The following is a 22,875-nucleotide window of genomic DNA, read 5'->3' on the forward strand; positions in this document are numbered from 1 at the left end:
ACAATAAGAAATTCTTGACATTTACGCACGATGACGAATCTAAACATATAAATAATATCTCAGTAGGTGACTAACTTTTCATTATTTTGAAAAATGAGCAATAACAATTTATTATCTTATCCACGTTTTTTATTGGACTGTTACGTAGCCGCTTACCGTAGAGGATGCGCCCTTTCCCAACTCGGAAACGTATTCGTAGAGAATCGTGTATGTACCAGTGCCAGATAAGTCTCGAATTTCGGAGACTGATATGAAAAGAAATGTATATGTTATTTATGACGGATGCATGTTTTACATAACATATTCAGACAAGAATGACGTTATACCGGAAAAAATTTCGATAGCTTCGATATACGATATGAGAATGATTTTAAAAAATATATTTTGAACGCTAAGATTGATGATAAAAATAAAAAATTACAGAAACTATTTCTTTTCAACGAAGATTTCCATGTGTTACTTAAGTAAATTTATTGTAATTAAATTTAGATTTATCAAAATAATTAGATTATTGAATTTTCCAAATTTAATTTATTTTTAATTTTGTAATTTAACTAAAGTTTGACTAATTTTTTTTTTTTTACAAAACTTACATTCTAATAAATAATAATAATAGTTCGTAATTCGAAAACGAAAGGCTATCGTAAAACTTTTTGCTTTGTTTTGCTGCGAAGAAATGGCTAAAAAATATTTGTTAAATCGAATTTTCAAACTTAATCATGTTTTTTTTTTTTTTTTTCAAGAAAAAAAATGACATGGAAATAATAAATAATGTGAAAATGAAAATAATTCACCTTCAAGTCTGTAAAATACAGCCATAATTGATCTGCGGTCAGCTGTCCTTTGTAGACGACCGTTTTCAGTGACAATGAGCAAATGTAGTATCGCAATCCCGGTCGAGGTATTGTATGCGACGATCTCTTCCTCAGCACAAATATCTGAGGAACAGATAGGATCAAAATGTAAAAACATAATAATTAGAAATCAATTAAATGAACATGCATTTTGACCTTGAGAAAAGACGACTGTTTTGCGACGAATCCGAGTTCTATTCTTATAAATTGGCAAAGTTTTCCTACTATCGTTTAATGCTATAAATTATTTGACCCACGAAGCGCGATGTATATATACAATTTAGATTCACTAGTAATTAAGCAAGAAACCCTTCAAAATAGATATCGAAAACGATATACATAATGATATCAACTAACAATCGACATGTAAAATGCAATAATATAAATATAATAATGAAAATATTGACAATGTATGACAATGTATCGTCATCATCATTATTAGTATTAGTATGGAGCAATTTACCTGTCGTTTAAGCGTTTCTGTATCTTGATCGCCAGTAACGAATACTTGACGCATATACGGTTCACATTTCTTCGCCACTTGACCAATCTGGGTGATATCGGTGGGAACATCGCGCCAGCACAGCACCTATTACAAGTCACGCAATCTCGAGAATATGCCAGAGGCAAAGCGTGCAAAGAACACGGTAGCTAAACTAATAAAACAGATTAATAAGTAACAGACATACTCGCAAATTACACTCCTCGGCCAGTTTCTCGAACGCGGTCTCCGCCTCCTTGTACGTGTTCTTGTCGAGGAATAAAATACCGGTCGCGTATCGTCCGAACTCGGGCAGTATGATATTTTGCTGCTCGCTGCAATATATAAAAATGTATAATTTAATTAACTTAATTCGTTTACAATTAAAGTTTCTGTAGAATAAAAGCTTTAGATTGTTTTCCATGATTTATTTATTGGTTTTTATGAATCAATAATCGAAGAAACTAAGGATCTAAAAATTTAGAAATCTGACAAAACAAAGATTTGCGACGAAGGATTTATAGAAGTATGCCAAGGATTTCTTTTGATTACAAATACAAATACTTATATAACGAGCGGAAAAATGCGGTAATATATATAGAAAAAAAAAAAGATACTGATAAAATCAGAAAAAAATACGATCATCTGACTTTTGTGGATGAACTCTTCACATTATGAAAATTAAATTCGAAGTCAGACAAAGCGCCATATTTATAGCCATACGTGACTTGTGCTTTGTGTCTTAACTTGGCTTACATCCTATGTTTTATAAATATGTTGAAAAAACTACGAACTATATGCTCTAAAATATATACATATATTTTAGATTAAATATATATATATATATAGATATATATATATATATATATATATATATATATATATTTCAGAGACACTAAACTCGATTTCATCGGCGAATAAGACTTATAGCATGTGAGATTCTCTTACCGAATTTCATTGGCATAATAATCGTGCGGTATTGCGCAAAGTACACCAGCCCCGTCACCAGTATCGTTATCGCAAGCACATGCTCCCCTATGATTCATACGCGCCGACAATATCTGAGCATCTCGTATAATCTGAAATTCGCACAGATAACGACCATAAATAAATAAATCCAAAGTGCAAGCGGACCGGGCTGACAGCTTCCTTATCTTCTCGTGCAAACGAACAAAAGATCATGTAATTTAAGCATTAATGAAGTCGTTCATCTTTTTCTTTTCTCTCCCTTTTAAATAGATATATGTCATCAATTTACATTCCCGATTTGTCTAATTTTTTCTCTGTGCTTTAACTAGCGCTTTTAACTATATTTTCGATTTTACAATTTAATCTCAACACTAAAAATCTCTTTCATTAAGATTAATGTGTGAAAGGTCTAAGATTTTTTGTTTTAATTTTTAAAATAAATGTTTCACTATAAACAGTCAATTATAAATTCTTTGATACATTTATAGTCTGATAATTTCACTTTCTCTGTTTTATTATACATTATTATTACGTTTTCTGCATGATAAACTTATCTTTATTACTTATTTAAGAGTTCTGTGTATCTAACATAATATGATATATATATTAATATACAAATGCACGCACGCGTGCATCTGTATAACAGATCGCAAAAATGGAAGATACTCGATACAATTTTTTTTTTCAAATTTTATACTTAAAAAATTATACGAAGCTCGAAATTGCCTCACCTTATGCGACCGTTTTCCATCAATGGCAACGATAAAACCAACGCCGCAAGCCTCTCGTTCAAGGGTAGGATCGTAAAGACCTTGCTTCGGAGGCAAGGTCCACGGCTCGGAAGTCATCGTAATCTGAAAGATGAGAGGAGAAAAATCTTTATGATACTATTAATCAAGATTTACGTAATTTACGAGCCATTAAAATAAAGAGTTTTTATGATCTATATGCATTGTTTTAATTGCTGTAATTAACATATGCGCAATACCAAATTATCATATTTATTTAATATAAATAGTAACACGAATTTAAATTCTATATTTGAACGAAGAACAAAATCGTTTCTTCCAATTTGCAATTTCGAGGATTAATTCATCGGTGTGACATCTGAATATCAGACAGACTCCCTGCGTGTGAAGACCTACGTACTTACGGGCCAAGATTATTGCGAATGATTTTGAGGGAGGGAGAAAGGAGAGGAGGAGAACCACCGAGGTAACGCAGAATATCGTATTGTCAACGTGTTACGTAAACATACGGTGCGTAACAGATACGTGACTTTGTCGTTGTCATCGCGTCCGTAACAAAATGCAATAATGATCGATGTGTGCAAACAAAACGAAGAAAAACGCATTAAAGAAATCGATGTTACGAAGCGTTCACGTGCTTGTCTGATGTAAGGAGCATGTAACGGAGAGACAGAGGTTGACAATTGCGTTTTAATAGTATTCTTCATTTTCTTCCTTTTAAATCTGCTAGATAATCTTATATTCACGACTTTATTTCAAAATAGATTTCTATTTATAATTATTTCAATTCTATTTATTTGCGTCGTGTAATAAACATTGAAAAAAGTAATACAGGCGTCTTAAAATCATCTTTTTAAGAGCGGATTTTTCTGAAATTAAATGACGAATTAAGTTAATTGAAATTTATTTTTTATTCTCTTCTAAATTTAGTTTGTAAAAAGCGTTTTTTTTTCATCGTTAACTCAGATTCATACCTCAACATTTTCGCTATGGACTTACTATTCACCCTATATAATTATAAACAGAATTCAATTTTTCGTCTGCGGAATTGATAAATAATTATCTTTTTCGAGAGACATGTCTCTTTTTTTAAGTAATTTTCCTGATATTTTGTTTTAGTTTGTTTCAGTCACGTAAACTGTCAAGAATCGCATTATATTTCGTTATGTGTGAATAATTAGAATTCCAAATTATCAGAATTTAATAATTAATGTTTAGAAATTTGCATTCATATGCGATTGTTCATTTAGGAAAGAATCGATTCCATTTATTGCAATTCGATTATTAGAAAATCTTTTTAATTTTACTGACCTTCAACTTGTCAGTCTGAAAAATATTATGGCTTGAATCTTATCAAATAGATTAAGAGATTTAGTAAGTGGCTTAAATTTGTCAACAGTAATATAAATCGAAATTAATACGCAAAAAGAAATCAAGATGATTTGAACGATAAAACACATTGTGATTAAACAATATCTAGTTTTTTGAAATAAAACAGAAACGTATTTCTTTTAAGTCTTCAAAATCATCTTTCTGTACTAAAAGATGTCAGCAATAATTTTCGATCCGAAATTAGTATTTTCGACTTTACTTATCGCAATTAAATTGATGGTGTATTTTATTTAATTTATTTTTCTTTATCGGCTTTTAATGATAACTCATAGCGATTCGTAGTGCTCATAATTTTGAAACTAGAGAAGAGTACGACTTAATGTTGGTAAATTCGATAATGCATAAATACAAATACAATAGACTGAAAGTTGGCATTATTTATTTCGTTATTCAACGGAATTCATTCAGCCGTAAATGCGTGTTCGTTTGATTTCGCGCGTTTTGCGACGCTTTCAATGAAAGTTGTGTTCAATACCAATGTTGGAATGAGAATCAAATGTTGAAGAATTTGCGCGTTGGTGAATCTACGCAAAACCCGGCAAACTTGCGAAGGTTGACCACCTCTGTCATGAGTGATACCCACGTGCGATGGGAAGAAGTGGAGGAAACGAACGCGATCGATACGACCTATAGGGTGTGTCGTATGAAAGCTCCGACGATATGTGCCGGCTCGTCGGAAGGATGTTGGACGTTTTCCGAGGATCGATAGGATGTATGCACTTTTAAAATGGTTAGGTTAGCCAAGGTGTGGCTAGAAAGTTTGGAAACCTGCCAAAACTTTGGAAAATCAATGATTTAAACAAGCAGTACTGGTTGGATTTATTTTCTGGACACCTGGTAATAAAAAGATGAAAATGAAATAATAGCGGCAGAAAATATATGTATATATATATATATAAATTACGCTTTTTCGACACGCAAGTGTACAAACAAAAATGTTATCCCACTATCTCTTTTCGGATAAAGATAGGTAATGTAAAGTGCAAATTTTTATCTGGCGGATGTTTATGTAAATGTATGTCAAACGCGTGATAGCATTATGATGCACGATGATAATGCATAAAAATTAGAATTATTATTTTTTGATAGATTGCTGTAGAATGTGTTATTCGTGTGCTAAATATCCACTTTATTTATTTGGACTATAGTCGACTCGTACAAATAATAATTGCACATAAAATATAGACCGCGAATTTTAGGGCAAAGCGTTCCCTGTAGTTTGCGTGCGAGCTAGTCAAGATAAGGAATCCATGATGGTGCGGGGTTCCAAAATTATCCTCTAGCTATTCCGGCCATTTCGAGACCGGAGGAAATGTATTTTCGCATATTGACGTTGTTATCATTGCAATTACGTCATAGTTGCAAATTGCAGGGTATACACACACACACACACACACACACACACACACACACATTCCCGCAAGGAAAATACAATCGCTTTTACATTTATTTACTGCGTAGAAATGTTACACATATTGTAGCAACGAAAATAGTCCATTTAGCTTCAGTTCTCTCCCCTTGGTTTTCTCGACAAATTTAAAGTCGTAATTTAAAAATATTCCGTGATATCTTCGAATTGTTATAATTGCAGTTGTATAAAACAAGGAAATCATTAATTAATCGGAGCAAGTTTTAACACCGCGAATTAAATTCTTTTCGCTTCAAAATTATTATTTAATATATGCATGAATTTTTTTGTGGGCAGAAGAGAGAATAAAAAAAATTAATGTTTTTTCAGAAAGAGATTGTTATCAATGAAAACGATTCTCTTTGATTATATCTGAAGATTGTTTTAAGAAAAAAAAAGTATTAATTTTTTTTCATGCACTTATATTACAATTAAAAAATTTAGAATTTACAATTAAAAAAAAGAGACATTTTACTTTTAAATGTTCTGTCACGGTATAGTAAAAACGTGACTATTTAAAATGCATAAGAACACATATGTGTAACATATCCCTTATATTTTAATCTGTTCGTTCTTGTTCTGAGACTCGTTCTTCTCCCCGAAGTGGCATAAAAGAGAAGGGAAGAAATAAAGAAGAAAAAAGTCTACACGTGTGGGGAAGAACGTTATACGTCAGAACTGGATTTATACAGATACTTATGAGAGCATTGAACACACTTGGCAAGTAGCGCGTCTGTGTGTACAGGGTGTCTCTGAAAAATATATATTGTTCACCCCAATTTATTACATACAAATTATGTATTTTTGGAAAATCAATGTTTTTTAATTCTTGCTGTTTGTATATTTTTCGCAAAAAATTTTCTCACCGACAAATTGAAAGTTCAAAATTCTTCGTGTCAACTGCTATAAAAATTTTTTTTAACAATTATAAAGGTAAAACTAACGATAAGAATGTGCTTATCATATTCATGATTTATAATTTATGTGTTTGATCTTATATATAGTTGCATGTATTGTTTAAATTGTTTATTACATTTTATTGAAGAGTTGTGTAAAGATTATATTATATACACATTATTTCACAGTTAGTACTTTCATACAAAATTAATATCATATTTCCATATATCTCGAATTATTATCGCGTATATTTTTACTTCGACCTTTGATAAATCTCTTAAAAATAGGAGAATGTTTTTCCTACTTCAAATATCTACTTTGTATGATAAATCCACGGAAGAATGCCCTTGAAAATTTCAAGGTAATCTACATACATACATATTCCGATTTAATCAATTCTTCACGAGATATATCTCCCAATCTCAAGTCAGCCTGACTTCTTCAAAGGAAAAGCTCTATGTGTGTTTGTTGAACACGATTTATCACGACCGGCGTGCGCGCGCGCGCGCATGCAAGACCGCACACGCACGACGCACGCATTTTCTTCGCAGTCGACGTGGCGTGTAAATTCTTACCGTAAAATCAAACGCAAATCGGTAGGTCGTTTCGAAAACTGCACGTATCTTCCTTATCGTCAATTAGCACTACCAGGAAAAGACGCTGGTCAATCGTCGTCAATTTAGCCAATTATCGATCAATTGTCAATCGCAGGCGTTGTATCGGCGCCTCCTTACACTCGTGAGATAAACGAGTTCTGCAAAAGTTTCACACGAGATTTACACAAGTATCTCCGCGATAACTCGACGCACTGTGACAAATTCAATGTGATTTCGTTCGATCGTTATTTTTTATAATAGGCGATCGTACGAACTCATACCTCCTCGACCGATCCTGTCGGAAGACCGGTAACAGGAGAAAAACACCCTCCGAGTTCTGCGACTAACGACTTCTCTCTCTCTCTCTCTCTCTCTCTCTTTCTCTCTCTCTATCGGATATAAAATCGTTCGATATATTCGGCGGAATAAGAAAAAAAAAAACCTTAACGTACACACAACAATCGCGAGTCGGACAGGAACTGAGACGGCGGCGCTCGGATGTCGGCTAAAAACCTAAAAGCTCCTACCCTTCTCCCTTCTTCTCTCCCTCCTACCCAGACATGTCTCCGCGCTCTCCTCCCCACCGCATGACGTCTCTCATTCCATCATCGACGCGCGCTGCCTCTCCTTCCCCTGCCTCCCCTTCCTCCACCGTGGGGCTTTCCCCCTCCCCGTTTTCACGAGTATTAATGCGGCGCTTCGCCTCCCTCGACTCCTCTCCCCCTCCCACCCCCCCTCACATCTCTGCCACGCCGCGTTCCGACACATCTTGACAGTGTCTGAGTCGCGATACGAATCGCAAACGAAGCACGTTTTTGCAAAGCGCGAATGTCTCTCTCGCGTGGAGATGTTTTGCCCTCTCATTTTTCTTTTTTTTTTTTTTTTTTTTTTTCTATAGAACGACTTTATTATACACATTCTTCGGAGTAGCGTTTAGCTCTAAAGTGTATTGCGCACAATATTGAGCGATTTATTACGAATATACTTCTTCGTACACGACACGTTACTGTATGACTAACTCGACGGATAGCACTAATCGGAGCTAATTAAATTTATTTCTTTATTTCGAAGTATTTTTTTTTTTCTCAGGCATGTTTCGCTTCGAATTTCAAAGCGAACCGTTTTTGGAGCAAACATGTTGCGAAACATGAGATGCCTTGAAACGATTCGAGAACTTGAAGCATTTTCCGTTTTTTTTTCCTGCCTGTCTTTTTCTCGAATATTTTGAAGAATTTGATCTTATTTCGAGTAGATTATTTTTAAACGCACGATAATGAAGCTTTAAACATGTTGTACATATTAATTACGCTCTTTTTCTAGAACTAGTCGCTTCGGAGAATAAATATTATATTATATCTGAAATACAATTAATTTTTAAAAGCTTTATTTTTGTTCCGAATTCCATGGTAAATTGTTTTGTTGCAGATACGCCACTTCGAGGTTTCGGTTTATTTTGAATTGATTTGGTTTGTTTTTGGATTGGTTTGTTTATCACACTAATGGAGCGCGATACGTGACATCTTTAGAGTTAAACATATATTTGAATATCTTTTATATTTTTAACACAACTGTGTAGTCTCCATTATTTTCTTGACTGTATAGAGATTACATAAATAAAAAAAAACACAGTTTTAATTTACAAAATATCTTGTATACCTCTGCCTTTTAGTAAGACGCAAATAATTATTACATAATAGTAACAATTTAATTATAATATTTGTAATACATATACAATATTTTCAAACGATGAACTTAATAATTCACGATTTACAATGCTTTATTTATAGTTGTTATTGTTAATCAATTTAGAGCATAAGAAAATTAGATAATCCATCTGTGAATGATATACATATATATCGAGTATTATGTAACGTTATGAATGCTCTGTTTGATCGATAAATTCCGATGAACATAATATAAATGCTGCATACAAAAGTATAATGAAGGAAATAAGAAACGATGCTCAATAACTTTGATAGTTAGCTGACACAGGTGTTAAATTTTATAATCAAAGATAAAGAAGACTTGAGACTTGTATGAATTCTTCTCAAACAGAGTTTTATTGGTGAATACGACACATTTATTTACTTAAAAATTATTTCAAGGCTTTTGTTTATATCTTAATTAATGCTGTAGGATATATTTATAATATATTCATATTGAAGTTAACTCTCTCTTGAGTCTGGCATTTAATTACGTATCGCTGCTTGCATGGTTGAAATTGTATCGAGAACTGTTTAAGTTCTTTCCTCTCTCCCTCTCATCATCGTCCCATGTCGTAATGTCGTGTATGTTGTGGTTTTTAATTCTGTCAACAAAACTGCACGATTGCGAAATATCACTCCTGAGGAATCTCCTTGCACTCGTTCGACGAATGCACTAACCTCGAGTATCGTGAATCTGAATTTTTCTTATTCACATACAATCCATATCTTGCGATAATTGCGATAAGAGAAACATCTAATCCATATACTGTATAGATTTACTTATATGCAGCGCATCTGATAAATACGTTTGACACAATATTGGTTCAAAAATTATTTTTTCGAGACAATAGATTTTATGTCATTATTAATTAAAGAACAGATTGATGATGTAAATTATGTGGATTTTGAGAAATTGTACATATACATCAACTAATTTATCGTAAACTTTGACAACTTTGACTTGAAATATAGCGATGTGTGTGCGTAGCATTTACATCAAGATTTTTAATACTAAAATTTTTAAAACTCGAAAAATATTATGACATTTGAAAAGTTATTTTATTTTTAATTAAAAAGAGTATTTTATCAAATTAATATTAAATTATACCTATTATTAAACAGTATGAAAAAGCATCCAATTATTTAAATATGTAAAAAAGAAATGCCGCAGATAATTCTGAACTTTTGTAACAAATACGTTAAAATACTGCGAGGAATTTTGTGTTTACTAATAAAAAAATATAATTGTGTTAACGGTAATAATTAATAGACGGAATAATAATTATTAAATCAATTTGTGATTATTCGATGACTAAATCAGGCGCCATTCGTATTTAATGACACTCGTCAGAATGTGATTAAACCTGTTTAATAATAACATAGCTATCAAGAACAACTATCTGTTACGAAAGAATTATATCTCTTACATAGAGCTGCATATTGGAAATAATCTCGCTGCTTGTCACGAATCAATGCAAGTGCGTACGTCTATATAGTATATGCACATATAACGTGTGTTCTAAATATATGTATGATAATAATGATTTTCAATAATAGCATTAATTTCTTGAAATATAAGAGATAAACAGATTCACTTCGTGTCATTTTGATTTGTTAAATTCTCTTGGCGATAAACAATAGGTTTTTTGTTTTGTTAAATTGATTGTACTAAATCCGTTTTTTTCTGAACTTTGATATTTGAAAGACTAATTTTCATTTTTCCAAGATATCGAGTGTCCTATATTTCTATCGAATATCGTCGCATGCTATTCGAAAAATGCAATCAGCTTCGTCATGCGATTTGACGCAAAACGTATATACGCGAACTTCGCGCGATCGATAATGTGATTAACGGAGACAAGGATGCAGACAGTGCAGGAACGAGACGAAAGAGAGAGAAGGAGAAGGCGAGACCGCGATAAATCGTTAGATTTTATTGCGTACACTGACATGTTAACGTTTGCGATAGACAAAAAAAGGAGAAAAATAAGTTATCGAACGACTGACATAAGATTGTGTAAATGCGTAAGCGCGACGTTAGATAACAAATAATACAGTTAAAATGCTCGATTGCTCTATATTTAGTCACTGCGTGCACACAAGGAAAGGAAAACTGCAGAAGTAGGGGAAGATATCACGTGCTTAAAAAATGCGGCACGTGCTATTAATTCTTTTCGAAATAAAGACAAATCGTGATATAAAGTGATGTCGCTACTTTGCATTGAACAGAAATACGGCAGGAAGAGATAATATATAACCATTAAACGGATGTGATATATTTCACGAAAAGATGTCTATTAACTATGTAATTTTAGTGAATTTATTGTGTGTCGAGATCAGATAAGATTCGATTCTTATCTAAAGTATTCAAAATTATACAATCAAGATACTTGATACTTTAGTCTGACACTGTCATTAAAGAATTGTAAAATCTAAGGAGGGGGCTAAATGATTATGTGAAGTTCAGTTGCATTTGATTTTTTATTTTCTTTTGTTATCTCTTTTATTAGTTGCGACAAATTTATCATCACTGATTTTTAATACTCTCAATTAATTAATAGTAGATATGTAGTACTTTCATATATAGTATCTCTCAATGCATCGAATAATATGGGAAAATAATTTAGCGTTTTTTAAAAATTGTTTTGCAAAAATTTTATTGCATTTTGATAGCAGAAAGGTTAAAGAAATAGGAATTGATCACTCTCAATGTTATCTTCTCATAGGAAATAATTAAATAAAATGAAATTGATGTTATGAAGCTCGTACAAAGGGAAAATACTGAAACTTACCGTGGACAGTTACAATTTAGAGAAAAAAATTATATCGCGCTGATATATAAATTTTATTATTATTTTTATCGCTACGAAAAGAAAAGAGATTAAAGTCCTTTCGGCTTTGGAAAGCTCCTCGCGATGTCTCTGGATATAATTGACTCATCGTTACCACCAAGAGACCCTTACAATTAGATTGGGCGAAATTGTGCTTGACGTCAATGTCACGCATCTTACATTATACAAAAATTGCGTGTCATTTCGTCGCAAGATTGTGCAATGTAAAGTAATGCGAATATGGTAATGACATTTACGCAACACGGTACTTTGCGGGAGCTTTTTTTATTCCCGAGAGGCGACGAAGCTCTTTGCTCTTTACTTTACTAAAGACGATCATGAGACGACGGAGAAACGAAAACGAAGCACATTTTAATCATTTCTTCGTATGTGCATACGTAAATGATATTACGTAAAAAAGTAAACAAAAAGGGTAAAAAATAAACGAGAGGAGATGGAGTGCATTATCCACCGAGCGAGGAGGGAATGCGAGGGAAGAGTCAACTTCCGCTCGCTGCGATCAATCGTACTTCAAACATTCTTCGAGTTATCTCGTGTGGAGCGTCTCAAGGAGCGGAGCGAGAAGTCATTATCATATCGCCAAGGTCGGTGGCGTTTCGAACATCAATCGGCAGACTGTAGGAGAGGAAAGATTTCGCGCACAGTTATCGCGCGAGTTAAGATCGCGTCGCGATTCGTCTTATCACGTGTTATCGCGGCCCCTGGTGCGCGTTTTCGCATTTCCGTTATCGGGGACAGAAACATACGGCGAGCGCATGATTAGTAGTTCCATGTATAAGTTTGATAACTAATCCCGCTAATTTCTCCCCCTTGTAGATCCGCCGTTCATCGGCGAATGATTCGCTTTCTTGCGATGGAATTTTTTCCTTTATCGACCAACGCGCAATAGAATAAATTTCAGGAAAACCAAAGATATATCAAATCAATCTTAGTATAAATATGAGTCACTTCTTGAAAGATCAAAGAATGATATTAAAATTTTTCATCACTGAGAATAAGTGTAGTAATTGAATCTGTAAAAAATAGAAAAAATAATATAAAATTTTATTAAAATATAATATATATTTAAAATTATCGAATAATGTTGTATTGTACATGGTATGATTGCATAATGGATGATGTATTCGCAATACAAAGAGGAAAAATTGTTAGATTCAAGATTAATTATTATATTAATATATTAATAAATAACTTAACATTAAAAATGTAATTGAAAGTGGCAACAATCAAAATCTTTTATTGTGTATTTGTAGATAAGCTGTAAAGCGTAATAACACTCTCTTGCTAAGCATTTCACTTTTGATATCGGACACCGGAAACAGATAGGTAATCTCGGATAACGGTAATACTGCGCGATAGACTCTGGTGTTCCGCTAATTAATCGCATTGTTAAATGTTTACGAATGATTATCATACTTTCGTAGCAAAATGTTTCTGCGAGATGATCGATAACGTTGATAGTTTTACTTCGTAGTTTTTCTATTATCTTAACTACCAACACATTTTTTGGTATAACTATCGATATCTTCTTACATAGTTATGTTAACGCTCGAAACTGTAAAATGCATCTAAAGAATTCTTTTAATGTGCCGTATTAATTAACAATTGTGTAAAACGTCGAAGTTGCTAGGAAAAAAAAAACACGAAAGATCGTGAACTAAACGCGATTTATAATGACATTGTGTCAAAATATAGAATGAGTTTGAAAAGAGATTCTTTTTTTTTTTTAAACTTAAAAGTAAAAATATTCACGTTTATATTCTAGAATATAAATATAACACATACACATATATGAACGTTGAAGACGTAAAATACTTCTTTAAAATTGCAAACTCGGTTATTTTATATATTCCACGTCTGTCTTATTTTTTTTTTTTTTTTTTAATGTTCCTTTGGGCTCCCTACTAGAGACGCTGAGAAGTGATATAATCTTGTTAAAATGCATATACCGCTATTAATAAAATTTTCATGCGACTAGACACGCGGCCGGTTCGTGCAACTCCGCCAGGTCGGTAAGACTTAAAGGAGAGCGAACGATATCGCGCAGTAAAATGCGAATCGATATTGTGGAATAAAGCGAGCATGTCGGTCGATGAACTGGTCCGTGTCCAATCGAGAGAGAACTTCAACTTCTCGTTAGCGATGAACGTGCGTATGGACAAAGGGCAAAAAGATGATAAAGAAATCGATTATTGAATCGATAACTTGAAAACTAACTAAGGAGTGTCAACTAAATTAGTAAGCATTTGACTATAAAAAATTACTTGACGACAATTTTTAATTTTCTTTTTTTTCCATTTTTATATTTAATGATACAATTAATTATTATAATTATAATTATTAAGAATTAGAATTAATAAAAATAAACATAAAGATAAAAAAATAAAAAAAGAGTTGAATAAAATGATTGTCAAGCTATTAAAAAATTATCAAACTTTTTACTAATTCAAGTAAATCTGATATTGGTATTTAATCATGTCGTGTCTAAAAAAATAATTTCCAGGATATTGTGCGTTTTTATGTTTTACAAATACATACATATACTAGCTATGATGTATATATTGATTAGTTTATCTTGATTAATAAATTCTTGATCAGGAAATAATAGCAATATAGTGAGAGCAATATAATTGGGTGAACACAAAATTATTATCACGTTTATTGAACAGTTTGTTTTGTCTAATTCTCACGAGAATAATTTAACATCAGCTAGTTATCATTTACTGATCCGTTTACTAGAACGACTAATTTCTAGCTAATTTTTCGGAAAATGTTTTCCCAACGGCATTGTTTATTATAAAATGAAATTTTCCGTGTACTGATTATAGTAGCTAGTCATCAAAATGTTTGCAGTTTATCTAAACAGAATTTTTTAACCAGTCATAAACTTTCAGTTACTGCCCAGTAAATTCAAAATAGTAAAAACTTGCTAGTTAAATTTTTTTTCTATTCGAATAATCTTTTTATCTCTAACCGCACACAAATGAGTTCGCAGAAATATAATCTGTAAGAGGATTTGATAATTCCTTCCCCTCGCTTGTGTGTAACTTATCGGTGATGTTGATGGAATTTGCACTTATATTAGCTGCACGCATCGTTCATTCGCTTGGAATGAGAATTTATTCTTTGTATGACAGTAAAAATAATTTTCCGATTGATTTTCTAAATGATTATTTAAATCTTTTATAATATATAGATAAATTATTTTTCTCGATACATGTGTTCCTTTCTCAGTATAATAATTTAAAAAATTAATTAAAAATAATAAAGATTTTGAATCGATTTATAAAAATAAATTATGTAAAAAATATACAATCACGATTTTTTAATTTTTATTCCGCAAATTTTATGTCGAAAGCATTATCTCAATCAGTTTTTATTTATTTATTTTTTTTAATTAACGTAATTATATATATATATATATATATATATATATATATATATATATATATATATTTAAATTACAATCAATGTTTATGATAAGCAATAAATATTTTTGTACAATATTTTCTTATGTACAAACATTTTTGTAAGTATAAACGTATTTCTGTTGAAACTTCATAAGTGACATTTTATGCCAATCTATAGATTCTCTTGAAAATTGATTAATCTTTAATGACGGTACATATATAGGAAATCACATTTATGTATCAAACGTAAATGTCAAGCTCTACCTGCCTACATCAGTAGTGCTAAAATTGTAAACCTATTTATTTTGACAGAAAACTCATCATTAATAGAGACTTACTAAATTTTTCTGTCATATTTTTTTTAAAGAAGCTTATATCTCCAAATTCTTGACTTCTGCATTTGGAATCCTATGTATTTTTCTGATTTTTTTTTTTGCCGGTTTCCTCGGTTCAAGTAAGTATATATTAAAATATCATAGGCCTATTTTTACATTATTAAAAAGTATAAAAAAAAAGATGCAAAATTTATGTCATAATCTTCTTCTTGATATTCGCAAGAATTAATTGAAAAATAGCTGTCGAGAAAAATCTGCACCCCTTCCACATTTCTTACCTCTCTCGTTTTTTGCGATCTCTTCGCCGATTCTTTTTTTCCTTTCTTTGGATAAAATACCGAAGTATCGCGATTTTCCTCGCGTTACAAGAATAAGGACGTCCCGGGATTTACCTGCGTCGCCGAGGATCGATTAGGTGCGTGCTGCTCTGTTCTGCCTCCACACGCTGCGCCGCTTCGATTCCGCTCCGGTTTTCGCACACCGGAAAGCGGCCAGGAATCGTATTCTCCCCGAGAGACGTTTGCTACTTCTTCTTCCGGTGGCTTTCTTTCAACGCTTCGGATCGAAGATTTCTCGTACCGGCTCGTTGTATCACCGAGGAACGTGACGTGCGCTCCCCCGTGTAACCCCGTTGTAACTGGCGGATTTTCACTATGACGACGTGTTACGAGACCACAGACGATCAGTGACGTAACTAGTTTATAATGTTGCTTTCGAGTTTGTCTTTTTTCATCTTCATTTTCTGTCTCCGTTTTATAGACATAAGCTTGTTGGCAACGTAATTACTAATATTAGTCAATCAAGGAATGTTTCAGATCTTAGAACGTTTCTTAAGTAATTTATATTCGATTGTTCCTGGGTAAAAATGTCGCGAAATTGATAATTTTGAAGTTACAAAAATGATATAAATAAAATTTTTTTTTTTCTCAGAAACTTTTAAAAAGTCAATTGAATCGCAGATCAATGCTCGAAGTATAAAGGAATAAATCTAAATAAATTTGAGGAAAAAAAGAAATTTGTGATGTTCTTTTACGAATAAAATACAATTTTATTAAGAAATAAATTTGTACGAACCATTTTCAAATGCTTACTCTAAAAGAATCTCTATTTTTTGAATTCTTCCGCTTTAAGATTGAAGAGCTTTTAAAGACAAGCTTGAAATGAAGCAGTTAATTTTCCGTGCGATCTGCATACGCAGTGAATTATCATTGGCCGTTCAATCGTCGAAGTTGTCCACGAACATCTGCGTTGTGAAAACGCGGCATTACATGCACATGCATTAATGTAATTCTACATCTTTTTATTACAAAATTTCAGCTTGAAGAGTGATTTTTAAGTTATCTATAACTGAGAATATTGCAAAAAAAGGCTAATGTCAAATTTATTCCTAAATTTGTCAAGAAATTTGCAATTTATTGTATTACTAGCAAATATATATATATATATATATATATATATATATATATATATATATATGTGTATACGCGCAAAAAATTATGCGTACATAAAAAAATATATTATAATTTTGGAAAACACAAGAATTATAAGATTGCTAAAGATGCAAAATTAGGCGAAAGTAAAAGTAAAGATGCAAAGACAAGGGTCTTGAGATCTTCGGAAATGAAAAAATTCTACAGAATTAAAAAAATCCGAATATCTCGGAGATATCTTCTTTAGGAGCGAATGATAGGAAGAAACTAGATACGGTAATGCGTTTCTAATCACAAAGGCGCACGCGCCGGAAGAGCTGCTTTATCAACCGAGATGACATTCCGGGCTCGCCTTGACGGAGTCCGAGGAGTCGTCGCGTAAAGATGCCGGGGAACACCCTGCGGATAGACGATCGTCGTCGCGTGTGATCATGTAAACCTCGCGAGTGGATTCCTAAAGATTGTCAGATTCACTTGGAAAGCTTAATTGGTGAATTGGTAAGTTGGCGATCGATCAGCGTGTTTCGATAAATCGACTGCGTACTTTCTTGGCGCGAGCGGCAGGAAATTGTCAACCAGATATTACGAAAGAAACGGCGTGAAACGAGCAATTTGGTAATCCGTGTTCTCCATGTAGATTCGATGCGTTCGATGATTATAGACAGCACTGAAAAAAGGAATAGAGTAAAAGATGCTCTTATAAGGAATATTGAAGAAAAAAAGAAGGAGAGGGAGAAATTCATAATTATTATTTATTATATATTTTTATCTCTGCGATATAGCCGCGTGTAAAATCTAATAATATAATAGAGCTATAAAAAACTTTTTATAATATTATTGTTAATATAAAGTAGGAGGAAGATTAATAAGCTAAAATAATTTTTTATGATTAAAATTAGCTGTTTCAAGGTTTTAGAATGTTCGAGATCTTATAAATATAGGTTTAATACATGACATGTTTAAGTTAATACCGTATTTTGCAAATCAACAGATTTAATAAGAAGAATCTTTCCAATTGTTTGAAAATATTTTGTGTGTTTGATAGATATTTTATACAATATATCAAACAGAATTATGGATAAGCAGAAGAGTAGATTTACTCACAATTTATAAAACATATTTAAATAAAAGACAATTTACATACGAGACAATGTTGATGATTTATAATCATATCTCTTTATAGATTACTTGTATAATGCTTTTGCATATATTCCGGATGATTAATACGTGGATTGTCGGATTCTATATATTCATAGATTTGCTCATTTGGTTTCATGAATTCTATAGGATCTGTTGAACTATATATTATATTTACATATTTTTGAGGACATAGATTTTTTTATCTTTTAATCATTTTATAAAAATAATAGTTGTAATATTGACGATGGATTTAGATTCATAGGTTATTTGTTTGACAATTTTGATTTTTTACAAATTCATAAAATTAAAAAATTTTTAAATAAAAAATCTAGACAATAATTTTTATGACTTAACAACTTTAAAAATAATTATTAAAAAATATTTTGTTTTATATAATTCACAAATAACTTTACATTATTTTATATATTCATTCAAATTATTATTCAAATGCTTTTGTTGTATAAATTATGCATATGCTTTTTTGATGTTATAATTAAATACTTAATATTTGATATTATTTTGTCTTTATTTGAATAACTTTCCTATTAAATAATATTGTACAATGTTTTTAATTTTATCAATAAAAATTAATTATTGTTTAATCAAGACATTTGATAAATACAATTTGTAGAACTATTATTAGTATAGAAATAATAATTTTACCACAGTGACGGATTAGTAGATCAGATATAGAAATTACAGACTCATATATTTTTTATAATTAATCACAATTTTTATTTTATCTTGAAAAATACAAAATTTAAACAATTTACTCGAAGAATATTTTTATCAGATATTAATACTCTGCTATTTTGGAAATAAACATTGTTCAGTCACATATAACCACGCTTCTCGCTTTTCGCTTTCCGCTATCGAAACGAACATTTTGACATTTACGATTAATATTTCTTTTGTGGAAAATGTCAAATTCATGATGTTCATCTAAATATATAACTGTACTTATATATTTTATTATTGTTCCTCTGTTACTGACGTCGGCGAAAGTAGAGAACATTACAATGTTGACACTTCAGTTGAACGATAGCGAACTTTAATTCTCTCTTTCTCTTTCTCTGTTTCCATCTCTCTTTAAGAGACGTCATGAGTGACGTCAAACATTTGAAAAATCGATTAAGTCTGTATAGGCTCGTCCCAATTTTCGGCCAGATGAAAGCTCCTTAGCAGAAACATATGAGATGTTTCAGAATAAAAAGAATATGGGATTTCTTTTCTTATTTCTATTTCTTGGGAGGTAATTTTTTTTTCAGCGAAAATATCGAACTATAATAATCTCCACGTTATAAGCGATTGAAAAAAGGGAATTTTTACAAGCTATTATATACAAACTTTGTGAAATTAAAAGATTAAGGAAGCTAGATTCTTTATTTAAATTAATTTTAGATGGAGTTTACTTGAATAGAATTTTAATTTGAGATTTAGTTACAAGGATATGTAATGGAAAATTTGGAAAGACTATAGCCGGATAAGTATATAAAAAGTGCCCCCGACGAGTTTTTAAATAATATCAGGCCTGTCATTTCCTAATTGTAAAAAAATAATTTTCCTCAAAATTTCAGCTCCTTCTTTATCATTTCCTGAGATATCGAGAAAAGTGTCATTTTCAATTTTTATTTTTCTTTTCTATAAATATTTGAGATAATCCCATATCGATGTTTTTCTGAATATTTATCAACGAAAGACACAAAAAAAATATTTTTTTATTAATCTCAAATAAAAACTCAATTTTTTAAGAAAGATTAAAATTAAGAAATGACCTTTTTAACATGTTTCTTTCGAGGTTCAATCATCAAACTTTTAGAGAATATTCTATGATTGAACCGCGAAAGGAACATGTTAAAAAAACCATTTCTTAATTTCAATCTTTCTTTAAAAAACGAGCTTTTATTCGAGATTAATAAAAAAATATTTTTTTTGTGTCCTTTGTTGATAAATATTCAGAAAAATATCGATATGGGATCATCTCCAATATTTACAGAAAAGAAAAATAAAAACTAAAAATGACATTTTTCTCGATAACTCAGAAAATAGTAGAGTTAGGGAGTTGAAATTTTGAGAACATTTTTTTTACAGTGGGGACATGACAGGCTAAATGTTATTTGAAAACTCGTTGGGGGCATTTTTAGTTTGCTTATTCGGCTATAACCTTTGCAAATTTCCAAAAAATGATCCTTTTATTTGTTTGATATTTTTTATGAGGAAAAATCAATGCTAAACTGAACAAAAAAACTATTGTTAAAAGATATTTAATCATGTTTAGAATATTTTATTTATTTCTGTTAACGTTAACAAATTTTTCTTTTATAATATATTTATATAATATGTGTATTTATATCTCATACGCTATATTTTTTTAGTTTCAAAAGAAAAATATAAATAAAGACATAATTATCATGCAACATCCAGTTCAGAAAAAAAAGATTTTTCGCAACATACATATAGAAATATACATATAGAAAAATTTTTAGCGGAATGTCAACAGAAAAGGCGGTAATTTAATAGCTTTGTTTAGATCAATTATCTAATTATGTGTTAGAGCAAGCTAGTTACAGTTTTATGTATTGTAATTATTGTGGAAGTATATGCTTCATATATACATCACGATCTCGGAGTTTCGCGTGCCGAGGGATGCAATTAGGTTCGCGGATGTGAACGATGAACTACGATAAACGGTGATAATTAAATATCGACACGAGGTTTACCTTCCCTCAGTGGCCTTTGTTTGCCTTTGAAACAAAAACTTGACAATTGAATGTCACAAATTTAAGATTGATAATGAATCTTACGTTCTCGCAAACTATCTTCCTAAATTCTTAATTTTGCAAATTTTTGTTTCTATTTTTTTATTTGAAAAGATTTTTTATAATTGAAACACTTGGCAATTTTTACATTTTTACTTATATAATTATTAAAATTTATAGTCTTTAAAATTTATAGAATTTTTTTCTACTTTCAAAGCCAGGAATTTCTTATTCTCTCAGAATTCATTGTCTTAAAGAATCTTGGAATTTCACAGGCTCTTGAGTCTGCGCATTGTTGATTATACTGATCTATCAGATTCAGTTAATAGTTTTTGATTTAGCCAATTTATTCTTGTTTCTATATAGGATGTAATACCTGTAATGCGCGTATATATTGATGTAATGCCATGCTTTTCTTGCAAAAAATATTAAATTTTTTGACAAAACATTAAGATTATACTTTAATTGTAATATATTTACTTATTAATTGATAAGCAATAACAAAATTTTCGATCGAAAGGAATGTAAATACATAGCAAAATTAAATATATTCTATATTAATAGAATTTTAATTTAGAACATTTTTGTCTCGCGATATTTAACGATACATTTTTTAAAATGGTGAAAAAATATGATCATTAAATTTTAATGGAAAAATGCTTTCAGTTTTCAATAAAGGAAAGAATGTTGTCCTATTTACTAACCATGCCTATTTTCAAACGTTCTATATTCAGTTCCATGGAAAAACAATTTTTAAACATAACTAAAATATGCAAGTTTCTAGTTAAAAACATTTTTTCTATTACACTAATCAGTGCAACTTATTTTCTAAAAGATTCTAACAATAAGAAATAGAAGAGGCATATATATTTATCTTGCGTTATACGAAATCGTAACGTACACTTTAAACATTTATTCTGCGCTTTGTTCATTTTTTATTCTTTTATTATCACGAATATCACAAATGTTCGCCGCGACGACGAGAATGCCCGGAAGGTTACACTCGAGTTCCTGAAAAAAGAATCAGACGGAAGGAAGTAAAGACAAGATTAACAAAGTCTTGCACGTAAAGTTTTTACGAAGACGAGATCGAAACTCATTTGTAACTTGCAAATTACAACATGGATCTTTTATGCGCCGTACACATTTCGGCCGGATGTTGGGTCACCGGGGGACGGGTGTCTATCCTCAGAGGGTGAAAAGGAGACTTCGACCCGCCCTTTCGAAATGTCAAAGGTTACCGCGCAAGTCACATCGGTGTACCCCTGGAAGCAATCCCGTGTGAATCCAACGGCGTTGTTTTTGCTCGTCCGCGGATGATAATTCGCTATCATCCGAGAAACGAAAACAAGTTGGAAAAATCTTACATCTTGTTTAGAAAATGTTGAAACACGAACTCTCAAACTCGATCGTATGCTGTAAGAATTATTTATTTGCTGGGAGGGAGCATTTGTTTATATTCACGCATATTTATCCATGAAATGGATAAACGACGATGAGGCGGACAATTCTGTCAACGTGACATAGAAATGCATAATTCATGATAAGAATTTCCATTCGAAAATCAAATTTACAATAAAGTTTAGTCGAATGTTGATCGTAAATCCGTATGTATAGTCGATGCTAACAAATGCGTCAGAGAGAGAGAGACCGAAAATATTTGAATCTTGCATAAAAATTGCATAATACATTTCTAGCAGTCGTATACATATATAAGTCAAGAGAAAGAGCCCGTTTGTCCGGAAAAAGAAACCTCTCTCCGTGTCTGTCGCGGTTATTAATAATAATCTTAACGATCCGTCTCGTCAACGATGCGTTCAGAGCCCTTTTGATATTTTCGCGCGCAATTATTGCATTAATAACCCAGAATACATAATATAACTAATCACATTATACA

The 22,875-nt window shown here is 31.5% G+C and overlaps 2 protein-coding genes across 5 annotated transcripts in view; one reads left to right on the top strand and one right to left on the bottom strand.

Annotated features, from left to right (window-relative positions):
* LOC140675257 (uncharacterized) overlaps positions 1-16,277 on the bottom strand; it is a 31,594-nt gene extending 15,317 nt beyond the window's left edge. The window contains exons 1-8 of one of the 4 annotated variants that reach the window (XM_072909537.1): positions 7,628-7,964; positions 7,326-7,504; positions 3,036-3,158; positions 2,284-2,414; positions 1,544-1,670; positions 1,318-1,443; positions 795-938; positions 157-245 (exon numbers count right to left, since the gene is read on the bottom strand). In XM_072909537.1, the coding sequence (XP_072765638.1) occupies positions 157-245; positions 795-938; positions 1,318-1,443; positions 1,544-1,670; positions 2,284-2,414; positions 3,036-3,152 (734 nt within the window). In that variant the 5' untranslated portion in view covers positions 3,153-3,158; positions 7,326-7,504; positions 7,628-7,964. Of the gene's footprint in view, positions 1-156; positions 246-794; positions 939-1,317; positions 1,444-1,543; positions 1,671-2,283; positions 2,415-3,035; positions 3,159-7,325; positions 7,559-7,627; positions 7,965-15,927; positions 15,948-16,041 lie in introns of those variants that run through there. The other 3 variants (XM_072909538.1, XM_072909539.1, XM_072909540.1) reach the window with 3 other exon arrangements.
* Positions 16,278-17,424: 1,147 nt separating this feature from the next.
* Rdgb (retinal degeneration B) overlaps positions 17,425-22,875 on the top strand; it is a 32,909-nt gene continuing 27,458 nt past the window's right edge. Inside the window, exon 1 of the mRNA XM_072908914.1 lies at positions 17,425-17,577. The gene's annotated coding sequence lies outside the window, so the exon portion shown is untranslated. The remainder of the gene's footprint in view (positions 17,578-22,875) is intronic.

Source organism: Anoplolepis gracilipes, chromosome 17 (genome assembly GCF_047496725.1).
Source record: "Anoplolepis gracilipes chromosome 17, ASM4749672v1, whole genome shotgun sequence".
NCBI classification, from domain to species: domain Eukaryota; kingdom Metazoa; phylum Arthropoda; class Insecta; order Hymenoptera; family Formicidae; genus Anoplolepis; species Anoplolepis gracilipes.